The 18335-nt window shown below is 40.3% G+C and overlaps 1 protein-coding gene across 1 annotated transcript in view; it reads right to left on the reverse strand.

Annotated features, from left to right (window-relative positions):
* Window positions 1–18335, reverse strand: part of rps6ka2 (ribosomal protein S6 kinase, polypeptide 2) — a 136907-nt gene that overhangs the window by 12161 nt on the left and 106411 nt on the right. The window contains exons 13-17 of the mRNA XM_063055994.1: window positions 17986–18116; window positions 12813–12938; window positions 6023–6112; window positions 3667–3825; window positions 1188–1349 (exon numbers count right to left, since the gene is read on the reverse strand). Coding sequence (XP_062912064.1) covers window positions 1188–1349; window positions 3667–3825; window positions 6023–6112; window positions 12813–12938; window positions 17986–18116 — 668 coding nt within the window. The remainder of the gene's footprint in view (window positions 1–1187; window positions 1350–3666; window positions 3826–6022; window positions 6113–12812; window positions 12939–17985; window positions 18117–18335) is intronic.

The raw sequence follows: 18335 nt of genomic DNA on the forward strand, positions 1-18335 counted from the left end.
CGGACATGGACAGACATGAGCCTCCCCTTCCAGGCCTGACGAAGGCCCTTGGCTGAAACGTACATTATTTATCCCCTCCACAATTCCTGTCTGAACTGCTGAGTTCCTCAAGCATTTTGTGCTGTTGCGCATTTCCGATGATCTTTTTACTACCGAGCAACGTGATAGCACAACCTGGGGCCATGATATAATAGGCTTACAGGAACTTAAAGGTTTCCCTCACTTGCATTTCCCAATATTCCAAAAGCGGATTAGTAACATAGAGACAAGGTCAGATACTATTTGTTGGTCTGTTTTATTTTACAATCACGAAAAAAAATCTATATCATACTCATCCCTTTCTTGTGAGCTAAAATATATCACCTAGAAATCCAGTTAGGAATTGATCATGTGCAATTTGTGATACAATTTCCACAAAAATAATGGTGTTACAGGCAATCAGGCAAATGTTGCATGGATCGCAATGTCTTTGCTTTGTCTATATGTTCAATCTCTAACACGTGGAGGTGGTTTGACATTTACAGTGGAGCTCATTGTTAGGAAATAACATCAGGAAGCAACTCCAGTGATCTTACCTCACATCTAATGAACCAAGGAAATTCTTGATAAATGTGGATTCTCTCACTGTGGGCTTTGTCTATCTAATGATTAGCCAGGTTCCTTAATTGTAAATATCCACCGGAGGTAACTGAATTAAGATGATCCTAGATCGTCATGGATGTTAGTTGCAATAGTTTTCCTTGTACATCAATATGCCATCCCTCTCTGTTCCTTTCACTCATTTTCAAGGAAGGGAAAGGCATGGATGAATCGTTACCCATTTTGAAAGCAGTCTAACTTTCAAATAGTACTGTAATAATACTCTTATCCAAATTGTTTCCATAGAAAATTGTTTAATAGTCCTGACTTTTTCCAGAACACTCGATATAGATGGGCAATTCTGGCCTTCAAAATATCAAAGATAATTATTTCTGTTTTTCACAAAGTATCTACGCAGATGTTATAAACTAGATCCATTATCCTCAGTGATTATTTAGTGACCATTCAAGCTACAACATCTCAAACAATATTCCTGGATTGAAAATGACTGGACAAATTTACATGGTAAGCACGCATCAATTTACAGTCAAAATGGGCTCCTGTTTAACTTGCCAAACAAACAATGTGCGAAGTTGTGAAGCTCTTACCTCAGGGGCAACAAAATTTGCAGTGTAGCACGGAGTCATTAGGAGGCCATTTTCAGCTCGGAGTTGTTTCGCAAAACCGAAGTCACAGATTCTAATGGATTCTGGGTTTCCTGACTCATCCACATACAGAATGTTACTTGGTTTCAGATCTCGATGAACAACCTAACACGAATGAAAAAGCACCAAATCACAACCTATCAATCACAGGTGTTCAAACCTCAGACAATGATTTCCTGACGTGCACTCCCTGTAAGTGCAGTTCCTAAAATTTGAGAGTGGGATTTAATAATCACTTTGTCTTTCCAGTGTTGTCAGTCTTACAAGAAACTTCAGCTATCTGCACCAAAATCTGGTAGAGTAGATTGCCTGATGCACCCCTTTCCCTCTATGCCATTGCACCCTTCCACCCCACAACCAAAGCCACTCAATCCTAATACCATCAGTGAATGATAGAAGTTATGTTCAACATGTTAATATTGTTTTTGCATGCATGATTTTTAAAATAAATGGATTAGTGACTTTTATTTGAAGATGATATTACAGAGGAACCACATGATTTTTTAGTGATTGACATGCGATTATCAGGGTAAAGGATATCAGTTCCAGTAATAAAACACTTTTCATTTTGAGCATCTAGTCCTCAGCCCCAAGCGGGCCTAGATTAAACACATAAACAACGAGATATGGAATGAATTTATAACTGACTGCCCTAAAAATACCACTGAATTGACACAGTTACACCTACATGACATATTCTAAATATTCATATCCAGCAGGAATGAAATTGAGATTGTCATGATTCATTTTGTGTTCAAATGATGGTACTATAAAAGTTAATCACAGTCTGACTAAACAGTTGAAAATGCACATTTGTTATGGCTTTATAAAATATTATTCCCCGAGGAGCATTAGCAAAGTTAAATTTAGTTATTTATGTGTGGTACACTCTTTTTCTCCTAATGTAGCTGATATTTGTAGAACTTTCAAATAGGTGAAGACAATCTGTGACTTCATCACAAATAATACATAAGGCCATTTGACAAAAGAGCAGAATTAATCGTTCCATCATGGCTGATTTATTATCCCTCTCAACCCCATTCTCCCAGTGGCTTGTGATGGCCCGATTAATCGAGAAACTAACACTTCCGCTTTAAATATGCCTAATGACTTGGCCTCCACAGTTGTCTGTGGTAATAAATTTTACAGATTTACTACCCTTTGGCTAAAGAAATTCCTCCTCATCTCTGCTCCAAGATGGCCCCACCCCACGAAACATCATCTCCACATCCACTCTAACTAGGCCTTTCAATATTTGATAGGATTTAATGAGATCCTCCTAATTCTTCTAAACTCCAGTGAGTCAAGGCCCAGAGCCATCAAATGCTCCTCATACATTAACTCTTTCATTCCAGAAATCATTCTCGTAAACCGCCTCTGGATCCTCTCCAATGCCAGCACAACTTTTCTGAGATAAGGGGCCCAAAACTGTTCATGAAATTCCAAGTGTAGTCTGACCAATGGCTCATAAAGCTTCAGCATTAAATCCTTGCTTTTATATTGGGGTTGAGTGGGAATCTGGGATCAGCCATGATGGAATGGCAGAGCAGACTCAATGGGCTGAATGGCCTAATTATGTTCCTTTGTCTGATGGTCTTAGGTCTTATAGTCTAGTCCTCTTAAAATGAATGCTAACATTTTATTTGCCTTCCTTACCACCAACTCAACCTGCAAGTTGACTTTTAGGGAATCCTGCATGAGGACTCCCAAGTCCTTTCACATCTCTGATTTTTGAACTTTCTCCCCATTTAGAAAGTAGTCTACACCTTTATTTCTTCTTCCAACGTACATGGCCATATACTTTCCTAAACTATAGTCCATCTACTTCTTTGCAATTCTCTCAACCAAAGTCTTTATGCAGACTCTCTGCGCATCATCCATTGACATATAATGTGAAAAGAAACAATCCAACACTAACCCTTGCAGAACACCACTAGTCGCCAGAAGCCAACCAGAAAAGGACCCCATTATTCCCACTCTTTGCCTCCTGCCAGTCAGCTAATCTTCTATCCATATGAGTATCTTTCCTGTAATACCATGGGCTCTTATATTGTTAAGCAGCCTCATGTGTGGCAGCCTCAAGTGGACAGGGCTGGACTGTTATTCTCCTTTATAAGTTTACTGTAACTAGGAAGATTCTTACAGCAATGACTCCACACTTCACATATTAATCAAAACCTAGTCTTCAGGATGCTATTCCTCAATGTCTCTGGACTGCAGTAGAAGACCTTGATGACCAACTCCACATGGGTATTATATCTATGGGAATAGCAGATCATGATAACCTGTCCAAAGTCAGAATGGTGTTAAACACTGCTGGCAGAACAGTGCTTGCAAACAACTACAACTTCATGCATTTGTTAAATACCATCTCTAAAGAATTCTGAATTTAAAAGCTGCTAGATAAAAAGGAAGAACTCACTCCCTGGGAATGTAAGTATTCCACAGTTTTGGTGATGGTATAGAGAACCGCACTGGCCTCCCTCTCCGAGAAACATTTCTGCCGTAGAATCCGATCGAGTAGTTCCCCTCCTCTCATTAGTTCCATAACAAGGTATAGATATTTTCCATCATCATAAACCTGAATAAACAAAATATCAAAATTAAAAACAGGTAAGATATATTTGCTAAAAGAGAAATACACAACACGAGAACAAGAATATGAGAATTACTACCAGGAGCAGGCCAGGGGAAGCACCACCCATGCAATCTGTGTGGATTGTGAATCGAAAAATAATATCATCTCTTATTCTTCTGAACTCTCTGCTTCAAATCCTTTCATTGGAGAAGCTTCCAACTCCCATCTGAGGAATCATTCCTTTTTAATAAACACCATTGTGGGTATAGTCTCACCAGGCTCTATATAACTGCAGTACCACATTTTCATTTAAATATTCTTTCAGTCAAGTCCAACATATTGTTTAATTCATTGGCTATGGATCTCACTAGGAGGCAATATCGTGAGTGAAAATACTTAAGTTAAAGCCACTTTGCAATACACCTGCTTGCAGGTAAGTGACTGCAGTGATGTTAGGACTTCTGGAATTGGTGAAAAGTGGCAGAGTGCAGAGGTGGGGAGGGAGAAAAAGAAAAAGAGAAAGGGGGAGAGAGGGAGCGGAAGAAGGGGTGGAGAAGAAGGGGGAAGAGAGAAGGGGTGGAGAAGAAGGGGGAAGAGAGAAAGGGAGAGAGAAGGGGGAGAGAAGGGGGAGAGAAGGGGGAGAGAAGGGGGAGAAAAGGGGGAGAAAAGGGGGGAGAGAAGGGGGGAGAGAAGGGGGGAGAGAAGGGGGAGAGAAGGGGGAGAGAAGGGGGAGAGAGAAGAGGGGAGAGAGAAGAGGGGAGAGAGAAGAGGGGAGAGAAGGGGACAGAAGGGGAGAGAGGGGGAGAGAGGGGAGAGAGGGATGGGGAGAGGGGAAGGGGGAATGGGGAAAGGGATGAAGGGGAAGGGGAGGGGTGGGAAGGGGGAGGAGTGAGGGGTGAGGGGGTAGGGGTGAAGAGGGAGGAGAGTTGAGGAGGGGAAGGGGAGGTGTGAGGGGTGGAGGAGTGAAGAGGTAGGGGTGCAGGGGAGGGTGAGGAAGGAGGAGGGGGGGAAGTGAGGTGTGAAAGGGGGGAAGGAGGTGTGGGGGTAGAGGGGTGAGGAGCTAGGGGTGAGGGGGAGGAGTGAGGAAGGGGAAGGGAGAAGGGGAGGGGAAGGGGGATGGGAAGGGGATGGGAAAGGGAGGGGAAGGGGAAGGGAAGGGGAAGGGAAGGGGAGGGAGTGGGGAGGGAGTGGGGGAGACATTGATTTTTAATCATTGCATTGCAGGTCTTGAGAATAAAGATGGAAAGTGGGAAACATGTCTTGTTTCTTCAGGGTTTCAAGAGGACCTGTTGTCAAACATACAGTAAATAGCCACCAGCCACCAGCAGCGGGAAAGGCAAAAGCAGGTAGAAGATAAGGACATTAATCATCTTTCTCTATTTTTGAATGGACACATAAATATGCCTGGGAATGGAAACATAAATGGATCTTACATTCCTGATCAAGATAGTGCTGAGAAGAGCAGCCAAAACAAGAAAACTGAGAGAGAAAACTATTGGGGAAATGGGATAGCTCAGTGAGCCAGTACACATTCGATGGAAACAATCTCCTTCTATGTTATAAGGAAATATGGTTAAAAAAAAAGATGGAATGAGAATGATGCATTTCTTTATTATGATTTGAGTCAGGCAGTTACATGAATCCCCAGTGAGAATTTAGCTGGAATAGTGCAACTGCAGGCAGGGTTAGGTCATTGAAATAAAAAGATAAAATATTGGAAATACTCAGCAATCAGGCAGCATCTGTGGGGGGTGGGGGAGGAAAAAATCTTTCAAGTCAAGGACCTTGATTTGAACAGCAAACTTTGGTGAGATTCCTTTTCCACGACTGCTGTTTTTGCTTTTAAATCACCACACCTATATCCCCTTGAGCTGGTGGTGATGAGCTGTCATTTCAGGCTTTTGCAGTGCTATTGATAGGGGTTCCAGGACTTCAAGGGGTCAATCTTGAGGTTTCAGAGTGCACATAGGAACTATGTGAGTTCACAAATCGACATGACTGAAAAGGGGACCAAGGTCATAAACCAATGTCAAATCTATTTCTATGAACTTTAAAAATTGCTTATGAAAAGGGATATAAGAAAAAATAAAACTTGGTAATGACTTTGCATACATGTTAATAAATGTGGACATCTGCCTTTGTCATCTCCAGGAGAGTCATGCTTATTGCTACGAGGTTTTAAAGCATCTAATCTACTCACATCTTTCAAGGTGATAATATTTGGATGCTGTCCATATCGTAGTAAAATTTCAATTTCCTCTGATGGGTCTCGCTTGCTTTTATCAATAATCTAGAAGTAACAGTGAAAACAGTATATTTAATTGCATCCATTAAAATTTTCAGAAAATCTTCTGTGTGAGTAATGTGCACTCGGGTTTTCTAATTTTTCTCTCTTTATACTGTTGTACCCTAGAGACCAGTTGCGTAGGGGAATGGCTTCAGTGTGAACTTCGTAGCAAATCTGCTTGGTATCCTTGGCAATACAATTCCTGCAGTTCTTAGAATCGGAACAAAGAAAATCTGTTTAAGCCTCCTATCCTTACTTCTTCTGGAGAAAAGTTGAAGACATGGTAGCTTATTAATGCCAAAAGATGACATTTTACTAATACAATGCAGCAAAGTCTTTGATTTTAGTGCTCCCCATTGCTCATTCTCTATAATGTTCAAATTTGCTCAGCTCAGCACAGTAAAAATACGCTCTGCAGGTGACACACAGAGACTTCGGTTCACATCTCAGCTTTTGAAAAACAGGAGTGAATTGGAAGTGGTATACAGCATTGTGATGGTAACAAAACTTGAGAGCTTTTCAATGTGTACTACATCAGTTCCATTTGCAATTAGATTAATTGATTTTCAACAGTATTCATATCTTATGCAAGTTATGCTCTACATCATCACTTTCTGATGGAGAATCCACCTTCAGGGAATCCTTAAAATGAAAGAGCTGCTTATCTGTCATGCTACGCCGCATTATATCAGCTGACAAATTAGATTCACCAGAAGGACTGAAAACTGTAGGTATGACAGTATATCTCATTGCTTCTTTCAATGCATTTGCTCTAACTAGATAGCAAAAACAAAAACACCTGTACTAAGATTGCAAGGATCTGTGAAAGTCACATCTCAAAATAAACAGGTACTCCATCTGCAACATGCACAAAATGCTGGAGAAACTCAGCAAGAGGAAACGAACAACCAGTTGACATTTCAGACTGAAATACTTCTTCAGGACTGGAAATGAAGTGGGGGAGATGCCAAAATAAAAGGACAGGGGGAAGGGGAAAGAGGATATATTGAATTATCTTATTGAATTTTTTGAAGAGGTTACTAGGAAAGTTGACGAGGGTAAAGCAGTGGAAGTTGTCTATATGCACTTCAGTAAGGCCTTTGACAAGGTTCCACACGGAAGATTAGTTAGGAAGGTTCAATCGTTAGGCATTAATATTGAAGTAGTAAAATGGATTCAGCAGTGGCTGGATAGGAGACGCCAGAGAATAGTGGTGGATAACTGTGTGTCAGATTGGAGGATGGTGTGTAGCGGTGTGCCTCAGGGATCTGTACTGGGTCCAATGTTGTTTGTCATATATATTAATGATCTGGATGATGGGTGGTAAATTGGATCAGTAAGTATGCAGATGATACTAGGACAGGTGGCGTTGTGGATAATGAAGTAGGTTTTCAAAGCTTGCAGAGAGATTTAGGCCAGTTAGGAGAGTGGGCTGAAAGATGGCAGATGAAGTTTAATGCTGAAAAATGTGAGGTGCTACATTTTGGTAGGACTAGTCAAAATAGGACATACACGGTAAATGGTAGGGCTTTGAAGAATGCAGTAGAACAGAGGGATCTAGGAATAATGGTGCCTAGTTCCCTGAAGGTGGAATCTCATGTGGATAGGGTTGTGAAGAAAGCTTTTGGTATGCTGGCCTTTATTAATCAGAGCATTGAGTATAGGAGTCGGGATGTAATGTTGAAATTGTATAAGGCATTGGTAAGGCCAAATTTGGAGTATTGTGTACAGTTCTGATCACCGAATTATAGGAAAGATGTCAATAAAATTGAGAGAGTTCAGAGAATGTTTACTAAAATGTTGCCTGGGTTTCATCTCCTAAGTTACAGAGGAAGGTTGAACAAGTTAGGTCTTTATTCTTTGGAGCATAGAAGGTTGAGAGGGAACCTGATAGAGGTGTTTAAAATTATGAGGGGGATTGATAGAGTTGACATGGATAGGCTTTTTCCATTGAGAGTGGGGGAGATTCAAACAAGAGGACATGAGTTGAGAGTTAAAGGGCAAAAGTTTAGGGGTAACATGAGGGGGAACTTCTTTACTCAGACAGTGGTGGCTGTGTGGAACGAGCTTTCAGCAGAAGTGGTTGAGGCAGGTTCGATGTTGTCACTTAAAGTTAAATTGGATAGATATATGGACAGGAAGGGAATGGAGGGTTATGGACCGAGTGCAGTCAGCGGGACTAGGTGAGAGTAGGAGTTCGGCACAGACTAGAAGGGCCGAGATGGCCTGTTTCCGTGCTGTAATTGTTATATTGTTATGTGATAGTGAGGAGGAGAGAGGTGAAGCCAGGTGGTTAGGAAAGGTAATGGGCTGGAGAGGAAGGAATCTGATAGGAGAGGAGAGTGGACCATTGGAGAAAGGGAAAGAGGAGGGGTACCAGGGAGAGGGTATAGGCAGGAGAGAAGAGGTAAGAGGCCAGAATGGAGAATAGAAGAAGAGGGGAGGGAGTACTCCATCTGCTGCTCCGCTAAGGGCCTGATCACTGTTGTGTATTTAATATTTCAGTAATTTTTGAATAATGTCGCAAATATATTGTTTGATAAAGCATTCTTGGTTGTTTAAATAATTCATCACAGTCATAGGTAAAAATAAGTGAATTGCATACGATGTGACACTACTATATGATATGAGCACACCTCACTTCAAGGAAAACCAACATGCACAAGTTATCTGCTGGGCTCCCATCTTATTATTGCAATTAGTTTTTATGCTTTGGAATTACAAAATATAACAGTAGAGATGAGGTATTGTTTTAAAATGAACCCGAGATGACTACCTACCTGTTGAAGTGCAGCTAAGTATTTGTGTTTAAAAGAAACAGTGAGACATCCAAGTTTAAAACAAAAAGCTCGGTAAGAAATGGTCGAGTAAAAAAAAACCACCAGCACAGTGTATGCTCCCTCAGAAGGAACAGACACAGCTGACTTAAAAAAAGGCAGAATACTGTACAAGCAAATTTACAGGTTCATAAACAGCGAGTACCGGGTGACAATAATAAAAAAGTAGAAATAGCTGGCTACATTGGAAAGATAAACGTGTTCCATTACACAACAGATGAATGGATTGAAAAATATTTTAAAGCAAATTAAATAGCCAATGAAACACAGATGCCAATTTTGCTGAGTGCACTGGGTTTAAAGGCATATAGTTTGCTTAGGAGTTTGACTGCTCCAACCCAGCCAGCCTAAATGAGCTTTTCTGATATTGTGGGAGTAATGCAGAAATAATTAGAATAAAACCATTGTTGACTGCAGAATGCTTTAGGTGTCATAGCAGAATCAAAAGGAAAAGTGGCTGAATTGAAGAAATTGTCTGAGCATTGCCAGTTCAGTGATAGGCTTAATGATGCACTGAGAGATCATTTAGTTGTGGAATCTTGCAAGAAAGTATTTAGAAACAGCTCCTAACTGAAGCACAACTTATATTTAAAAGAACAGTTGAAATAGCTGAATCAATGGACAAATTTGCAGCAGTTAAATAGAAACCTACCTGGCTGAACAAATTGTGGCAGGGGCTCACTTACACCAGACCAATGCAGGTTTAAAGGTGAAATTTGCAGAAAATGCAACAAAGTAGAACACAGATATGGAGAATGTCAGGCAGACAAAAATAAATGGACCGCGCAAGGAAGAGGAAAAGATAAGAAGTCAAGTTGCAGTTCAAAAAGAGTATTAATCTGCATGCTGTTGATGAAAAATCTGATAATGATGAGAGTGATACAGGACTGGGTAGATATGAGATTTACAATGTGAAAGTTAATAATAGACTAGCAATATGGCTTACACCAGAAGCGAACAGCAAATTTATGAAAATGGAATTGGACATTGGCTCAGCTGTTTCAGTCATTCTGCAAAATGAGTTTGAATGGCACTTCAAAGATACAGAACTGAAGCCTACGGATATCCAACTAAGTACTTATATTAGATTAGATTATGAGGACACGTAGTCCGCGTTTATTGTCATTTAGAAATGCATACATTAAAAAAATGACACAATGTTCCTCCAGAATGATATCACAAGAAACACAGGACAAACCAAGATTAAAACTGACAAAACCACATAATCATAACATATAATTACAACAGTGCAAAGCAATACCGTAATTTGATAAAGAGCAGACCATGGGCACGGTAAAAAAAAGTCTCAAAGTCCTGATAGACTCATCATCTCACGCAGACGGTAGAAGGGAGAAACTCTCCCTGCCATGAACCTCCAAGCGCCGCAAACTTGCCGATGCAGCACCATTGGAAGCACCCGACCACAGCGGTCTCTGAGTTCATTTGAAAATTTCGAGCCTACAACCAGCCCTCCAACACCGAGCACCGAGAACCATCCTCTGCCGAGCGCTTCGACCCCGCCCCAGCCACCAAGCAACAAGCAAAGCCGAGGACTCGGGGCCTTCCCCTCCGGAGATTCTGGTTTACACAGTAGCAGCAGCAGCAAAACAGGCATTTCAGAAGTTTCACCAGATGTTCCTCCATGCTCTCCCGTCTGTCTCCATCAAATCAGGATTGTGCACGGCACCCTACTTGACAGATAACAGACATCACCACCGGAGTGGCCGCTGCGAGCTGTGTCGCGCCACCATCTTCTCCTCCCGCTCATTAAGTTTGTATGTGGTAAAAACAGGACGGCCAGCATTGTGGGGTTGTGATTGGCTGAGACAACTACAACCTGATTGGAGATCCATCCACGATTTGCATGCGATATTCCCTAAAAGAGAATCAACTGAAAGAGAACTAAGAAAGGTAGTGGACGATATCACAACTGTCTCCATGCTGTACACTGTGAAGTGTTGCCCAACAGAGGGCAAACAGGTGTTGGTGTCAATCTCTGTGCCTCTGGTTGGAAAGCATATTGGACCATGGAAGGACCATGCTGCTCAGAGGAAGTGTGAAAATGACAAAAGCAGTGGTGTGACTACAACAGTTTTTGTAGACAACATATCTGCAAAAGCTTCTGATCTGTTAATCAGACAGTTTTGTGCAAAAGTGTCTTGGTTTTAAGCTGGAAGAGAGTCCAAGGGGTTTCAGGAAAGTTGCAAGCATTTGGCTTTTGTGTGTGTAAGAAACAGAATATTATTGCGAGAACTTCAAATGTGAGACAAAAAGCTGCTTGTAAATGCAAAGACCGAAGACCAGCTGGATGAATGGAAGGCCAAAATGAAAAGAGTTAATGGAGATACGAAAGCAGAGGATTCATCAGATGACATTGTGGATGAGGAAACCAAGAGGAGAGATCAGATCGTAAAGGGAGCAATAGAGGGATTAATAAGAGAATACTCCAGTGAACTAAATGCATCTTCCCAAGATCAAGATGCACATTCTAAAAAGAAAAAAAGGAAAAATGAAAGTAAAAGGGAGGCAAGAAGAGATAGAAAGAAAGAAAGTAAATGAGGAAGAGAAAGGTGTGAAAGAGAGAAGGATTGTGTGAGAAAGAAAAAGAATGGAATAAAGTGAGACAAAGAAGCTGGGATTGGGAGAGAATCAAGGATCGAAGTATTTCTAGAGAGACAAGTGAAGAAAACGACAAGAAAGGTGTCCAGAGCTGTCAGAACCACTTCCTGCAGTCTCGGAGTCAACTCCCACAACCACCAGAGAGGTCGCCCCAGAACCTGAGATTGTTACACAGCCACAAGGCTCACCTGCCAAACAGAGTGACTTCCCTTCTCAGGAAAAACGTTATCCCAAAAGAGTAAGAAATCCTCCTTAGCGATTAAATCTTAGGCCTGAATGGGACAACTTAAAAATTTACTATACTGTGGATGTCTGTATATAACAGTTGTATTTTATAGTATACTATGTATATAGTAGAGATGCATTCTCTATTGAGTTGAAGTTTATAGCTGAGCAGTGGGGAGTGTTGTGTATTTAATACTTGAGTAATATTGTGCAAAATATATTGTTTGATTAAGCATTCGTGTTCATTTAAATAATTAATTATGAGTTATATGTAAAAATAAGTGAGTTGCATATGTCACGACACAACTGTATGAAATGTGCTTGCCTCGCTTGAAGAAACAACAAACGTACACGAGTTACCTCCTGGACTCCCGTCTGTTTATTGCAATTAGTTTTTATGTTTCGGACTTACAAAATACGACGTTCACCAGCATGACATCCCTTAACAATGTCCTTTGGTGTAGAAAAGCTGTCTCATCTCATCAGTATAATTATAACAGCTTGATATTGAACAAAAATCTCTGTGCTGGGTCAGTTGACCTCAGACAAATTAAAACAACTGCAATCTCATCTTTAAATTAGAAGAAAATAGTTAACCAAAGTACCCATTAATGTTGCTTTCAGTGACTCCTACTGAAATGTCGTCCAAGTGGATGCATTCTAAAATCTTTGAGTAAAGACGGAGTCGGAGTGAGTATTAAAATTATTGGCCAAGACTCACTCACTACAGATATGCACCAATAAATTGAGCTTTGCACGGCCACAGTGGGGAACAAGTGTTGTGTAAACATATCCCAATGTAAATCCAGTTCAGGGCTAGAGGAGAGCAAAGTCAAGAGGGATGAAGGCTCGGAAGGGTGGAAGCGTAAATGTGGGAAGATAAAGATTGTGTTGACTCATCTCAATAGCAGTCTGTCAATTCCCCTTTGATTTCCTGTAGAAACCATCTGCTGGTACACAGAGCTGCTCACAAGTATTGAACGTGCACAGTCTGTTTCCTATGGTGACAGGTAGGTGCTTACCTTCACAGCATATTCCACTGATGTGACTTTGTGAACACATCGCTTGCATACTGAGAATGACCCCACACCAACATCTTCTTTCAACTCATAACCATCAGTGAAGTGAATATTATTGCCGTGTAGCTGCTGGAACAGAATTGTAAGTGAAAAGTGGGAAGTAATCACAGCGCTAAGGCAAAACAGAATGACATACTTTAAACCATAATTAATCCATGCTTTTAATGTAAATTAATATATTTCTAATAGCAAATACAATAACGTTATGTCCATATGGATGCATTGTAAAAATGAGTAATTTGCTTGGTGACAGAGTTGCTTCTGATAACAACAACTCCAACATGCAATTTGGCAGCAGAAAATAGTCCTAAATGTTATTCTCTCTGGATTGCACACATTTTTTTTTAATCAGAGATCCCAAAGAGCACAAGAGAATTCTTTTGAATTTCAGGACCTTGGCTACAAATATCTCAGGCTTCCATGTGAATGAATTCAACACTCTAACACAGTGGTTCCCAACCTCTGGGCTGTGGACCAATACTGGGCCGCGAAGCATGCAGGAGTGCTGCGGTAGCTGGAGCGCACCGGGCACATCATTAAGAAAAAAGCTAATTAATTAGGTGCCACCCAGCACATAAATCTCGGCCCAGATGGGGCGATTGCCAATTTCACTTGCTCTACATGATGTTCACTCCTCTTTCCTGGAGCCTTTAGCTGATCCATTGTTTGGTCAATTTAAGCACTAGCCCAGACAGGCTGAAAAGACAGGACTGTCAGGATCGAGGTGATATGTTGAATCTACACAAACTTCTAATAAAGTATAGGTGCTGCCATGCTTTCTTTGTAATGACAGTTACGTGCTGGTCCCAAGACAGATCCTCTGACACTTTTCAAAGAGAGAAACGTCAATCCTTAATGCTGAACAATTTAAAGTTATTGACCCTCTCCACCTCAGTTCCTCTAATGAAGACTGGCTTCTGGGCGGCACCTAATTAATTAGCTTGTTTATTTTGGCTTTTTTCTTAAAGATGTGCTGGGTGCGCTCTGGCTACCACTGCACCCCTGCATGCTTCGCGGCCCGGAGGTTGGGGACCACTGCTCTAACAACCTACTGCACTATTCCCCACTATAGGAAACATTGACTCCACACCCACTCTATCTGGACCTTTCAATATTCTATAGGTTTCAATGAGATTGCACCTCATTTCTTTTTAAACTCCAGTGAGTACAGGCCTAGAGCCATCACACTCCCCTCAGATGTTAACCCTTTCGTTCCCAGAATTATTCTCCTGAACCTCTTCTGAACCCATTTCAACACCAGCACATCTTTTCTTTGATAAGGGGCCCAAAACTGCTCACGATATTCCAAGTGTGGTCTGACCAATGCCTTATAAAGCCTCAGCATTACATTCTTGTTTTTATATTCTAGTCCCCTCAAAATGAATGCTAACATTGCACTTCTCTTCTTTATCACAGACTCAAATTGCAAGTTAACCTTTAGGGAATCCTGCATGAGGACAGCAAAGTCCCTATGCACCCCAATTTCCTAATTTTCTTGCCATTTAGCAAAGTCTGTGCCTTTATTCCTTCTACCCATTGCATGACCATAAACTTCACTAAACTATATCCCATCTACCACCTCTTTGTCCATTCTCCTAATCTGTCTAAATCCTTCCTTAATACTACTTGCCCCTCCACCTGCCTTCGAATCATCTGCAAATTTGACCACAAAGCCATCATCATTTCTATCATCAAAATCATTTATATTTTACATGAAATGATATCACAACACTGAACCCTGTGGAACACCAGCACCCTACCAGAAAAAAACTCCATTTATTCTCACTTTTTACCTCCTGCCAGTTAGCCAGTCTTCTATCCATGCTAGTATCTTCCCTGTAATATCATAGGCTCTTATCTTGTTAAGCAGCCTCATGTGCGTCACCTTGTAAAAAGCCTTCTGAAAATCTAAGGAAACAACATCCACTGACTCTCTCTTGCCTATCCTGCCCGTTGTTTCCTCAACGAATTACAATAGCTTGGTCAGGCAAGATTTCCCCTTAAGGAAACCAAGCTAACTTTAGCCTATTTTATCATGTGCCTCGAAGTACCCAGAAATTTTATCCTTACTAATGAACTCCAATATCTTCCCGACCACTGAAGCCTGGTATCTGGCCTATAATTTGCTGCCTTTTGCTTCCCTCTCTTCTTGAAGAGTGAAGTGACAATTGTGATTTTCCAGACCTTTAGAACCATTCCAGAATCCAGTCGATCTTGAAAGATCACTACTAATGCCTCCACAATCTCTTCAGCTACCTCTTTCGGAACCCTGGAGTGTTGTTCATCTTTGCCAAGTGACTTATCTATCTTTAGACCTTTCAGCTTCCCAAGCATCTTTCCTTCCAAGACCAATGCAAAATATTTGTTAAGTCCATCCATCAATTCTTTGTCCCCTAGTACTACCTCACTAGAATTATTTTCCAGCAGTCCAATATCCAATCTCACTTCTCTTTTACTCTTTATCTACCTGAAAAAGCATTTGGTATCCTTTTTTATACTATTAGTAGTTTATCTTCATATTTTGTCTTGTTCTCCTTAATTCCTTTTATGTTGCATTCTGTTGGTTTTTAAGAACTCCCCAATCTTCTAACTTCGCAACAATTTTTGTAACGTTATATGCCCTCTTCTTTACTTTTATGCTATTTTGAACTTCCCTTGTCAGCCATTGTTACCTCATCTTCCCTTTGGTATAATCGTCTTTGGGATATCCTATCATGCACCTTCCAAATTGCTCCCAGAAACTTCTGTCATTGCTGTTCTACCATCATCCTTGCTAGTGTTCCCTTCCAATCAACTTTGGCCACTGTAATTCCCTTTACTTCACTGTAAAAGCATAATAGTTTGTGACACCACTCTAATAACATTTGATGCTATAGTAACAGACACAAGCATTACAGTATTTATCTAACAAAATTGAAAGAGGGCATTCAATTGTTGAAAAGTTCTTGTTAGACTTTCATCCTCTAATAATTAAAGTACACATCAGGTAGAGCTGAATGTTTACTAGTCAATAAGTTTAATGGAAAATTGAAATGAGAAGCTATATCACACAGCTGGAAGATAAATAATGCACCAGAACGTAAAGTGAAACTTGTAATTTCCTATTTCAACCTTAAAAGAACTTATTGATTAGTAAACAATTAAAGTAAAGATAAGAACATTAGTTGTAACATTAATTGGCTACTGTAAAAAGGTGACAGGAGAATTGGTGAGGAGCTGTTAGAAGAGTTGATGGGGATACGGTAAGAGAAAAGGGAAGGCCTATTCTTGCTCTATGATTCAATATCTTGCTATGAGGGAGTAACTTATAGAGTGTCATAGATTAATTGAATTTTACTGCTTTAAAGATTCTTTGTGGTTATGAATAGATGCTAACATTTTAAAATTAAAGTTCTTTTTACAGTTTAGTGTCAGGAAGTAATAATGAAAGAGTTTTTGGGAAAGATGCTGCCAATTTTAAGCCTGTTTCTCAATAAATGGGAAATGTGGCAAATGTTTTGAATTGGAGAATTTCTACATCCACATTTTGAGAGATCAATGCAGCAATTTTAAGGCAAAACCATTGCTTAATCTAACTGAGATGCTCTTTGCTTTTTTAGCCAGTATAACAATCTGTCAGCAATGGATACTCTATCCTCAATATGAAACATGCAGTTCTGTTATTGGGAATTTTATCAAACTGGATATCACTATTAATATTTTCATTTCTACCAATTAAAAATTACCTCAGTATTCACAATTTTTGCATTATTAAATTGTCAATTAGCAATGGAAACCAATCGTAGCAAGGATATATTGTCAATGCTTTTGCTACTGAACAGTTTACCTGTGAACATTAATATTGTTGTTGAAGATGCCACCATTTAATATACTAGATCCAGTTCCTTTCCATTTCAAATAGTTTTATGTTTAATATTTGGATTAAAAATGAGTAGTGTGGTTTTGAAAATGTGAATTTTGTAATCACATTTTATTATATATTTGAAACCAGAGTTCTGTGCAGTAATTTAAATTTGGCACTTTTTGGAGGTGGTTATAAAGCTGCAATTAATGATATGAGGTGTAGGTTTGTGGGCAATCCTATAATTTTACGTTAAATATATATAAGACCATAAGAAATAGGAGCAGAAGTAGGCCATCTGGCCCATCAAGCCTTCTCTGGCCATAGACTTAACTCCACCTACCTGTCTTTTCCCCATAACCCTTAATTCCCCTACTATGCAAAAATCTATCCAACTTTGTCTTAAATATATTTTTACTGAGGAAGCCTCTACAGCTTCATTGGGCAGAGAATACTACAGGTTCACCACTATCTGGGAAAAGCAGTTCTTCCTCATCTCCATCCTAAATCTACTCCCACAAATCTTGAGGCTATGTCCACTAGTTGTAGTCTCACCTACCAGCGGAAACAACTTTCCTGCCTCTATCTTATCTATCCCTTTCATAATTTTATGTGTTTCTGAATTCCAGTGAATATCGTCCCAGGCGACTCAATCTCTCCTCATAGTCTAACCCCCTCATCTCTGGAATCAGAACCGCCTCCAAACTCAAGTAAGGGGACCAGAACTGCACGCAGTACTCTAGCTGTGGCCTCACCAGTACTCTGTACAGTTGCAGCATAACCTCCTGCTCTTAAATTTATTCCCTCTAGCAATGAAGGCCAACATTCTTGATAGACTGCTGCACCTGCAAACTAACCTTTTGTGATTCATGCACAAGCCCTCCTATGTCCCTCTGCACAGCAGCATCCTGCAATTTTTTACCATTTGAATAATAATCTAGTCTTCCATTTTCCCTTCCAAAGTGGGGGATGACCTATATATTTTAAATGATTATGTGGGGAAAGAGGAGATTCTCAAGCTTGCCTACCTACCCTTGCACGTCTATATTTGGCTGAGAGTTCCAAAGATGTAAGTGACTAAGTGACTTTATAAGGTTCATTTATTCATAAAGTAGAGCACCAAATCAATGGTACTGAGCATGCTTGGTCCAGCACCTCCAAGTACCAGCCTCAGGTACTACTCTCTTGCTACTTCACCTGGTACATTTTAATAATGTTATGAACACATCAAAAAAATGAATGTGGCCTTAAGATTTTCAATGAAAACTGTCTAACCTGCACCATTGAATGGTCAATCAGCTGTCGAGAATCAGACTGAATCTGCTCTTGACCAAGGCTGGTGGCAACAAAACTGAAACCCCGAAAAAGCTGATGTGCATTGGCACTTGGAGGAACACCAGGAGAGTCTGCAAAGAGAAAACCATGAGGTTAAATTGGGCAGTAGATACAAGAATATAAAATAAGGCTCTGATGTTCGTAGGGCTGATGAAGATCAGTATTGTACAGTAGACCTGGAGCAAACCTATACTCATTGCGGAGTGATTGTTTCAGTTTTAAGTGCAAATCAAAAACAAGGCTTATACTTTTATAGTGACTGATTTTTAAGTACCCTGTCAAATGATTAC

Source organism: Mobula hypostoma, chromosome 8 (genome assembly GCF_963921235.1).
Source record: "Mobula hypostoma chromosome 8, sMobHyp1.1, whole genome shotgun sequence".
In the NCBI taxonomy this organism is placed as follows: domain Eukaryota; kingdom Metazoa; phylum Chordata; class Chondrichthyes; order Myliobatiformes; family Myliobatidae; genus Mobula; species Mobula hypostoma.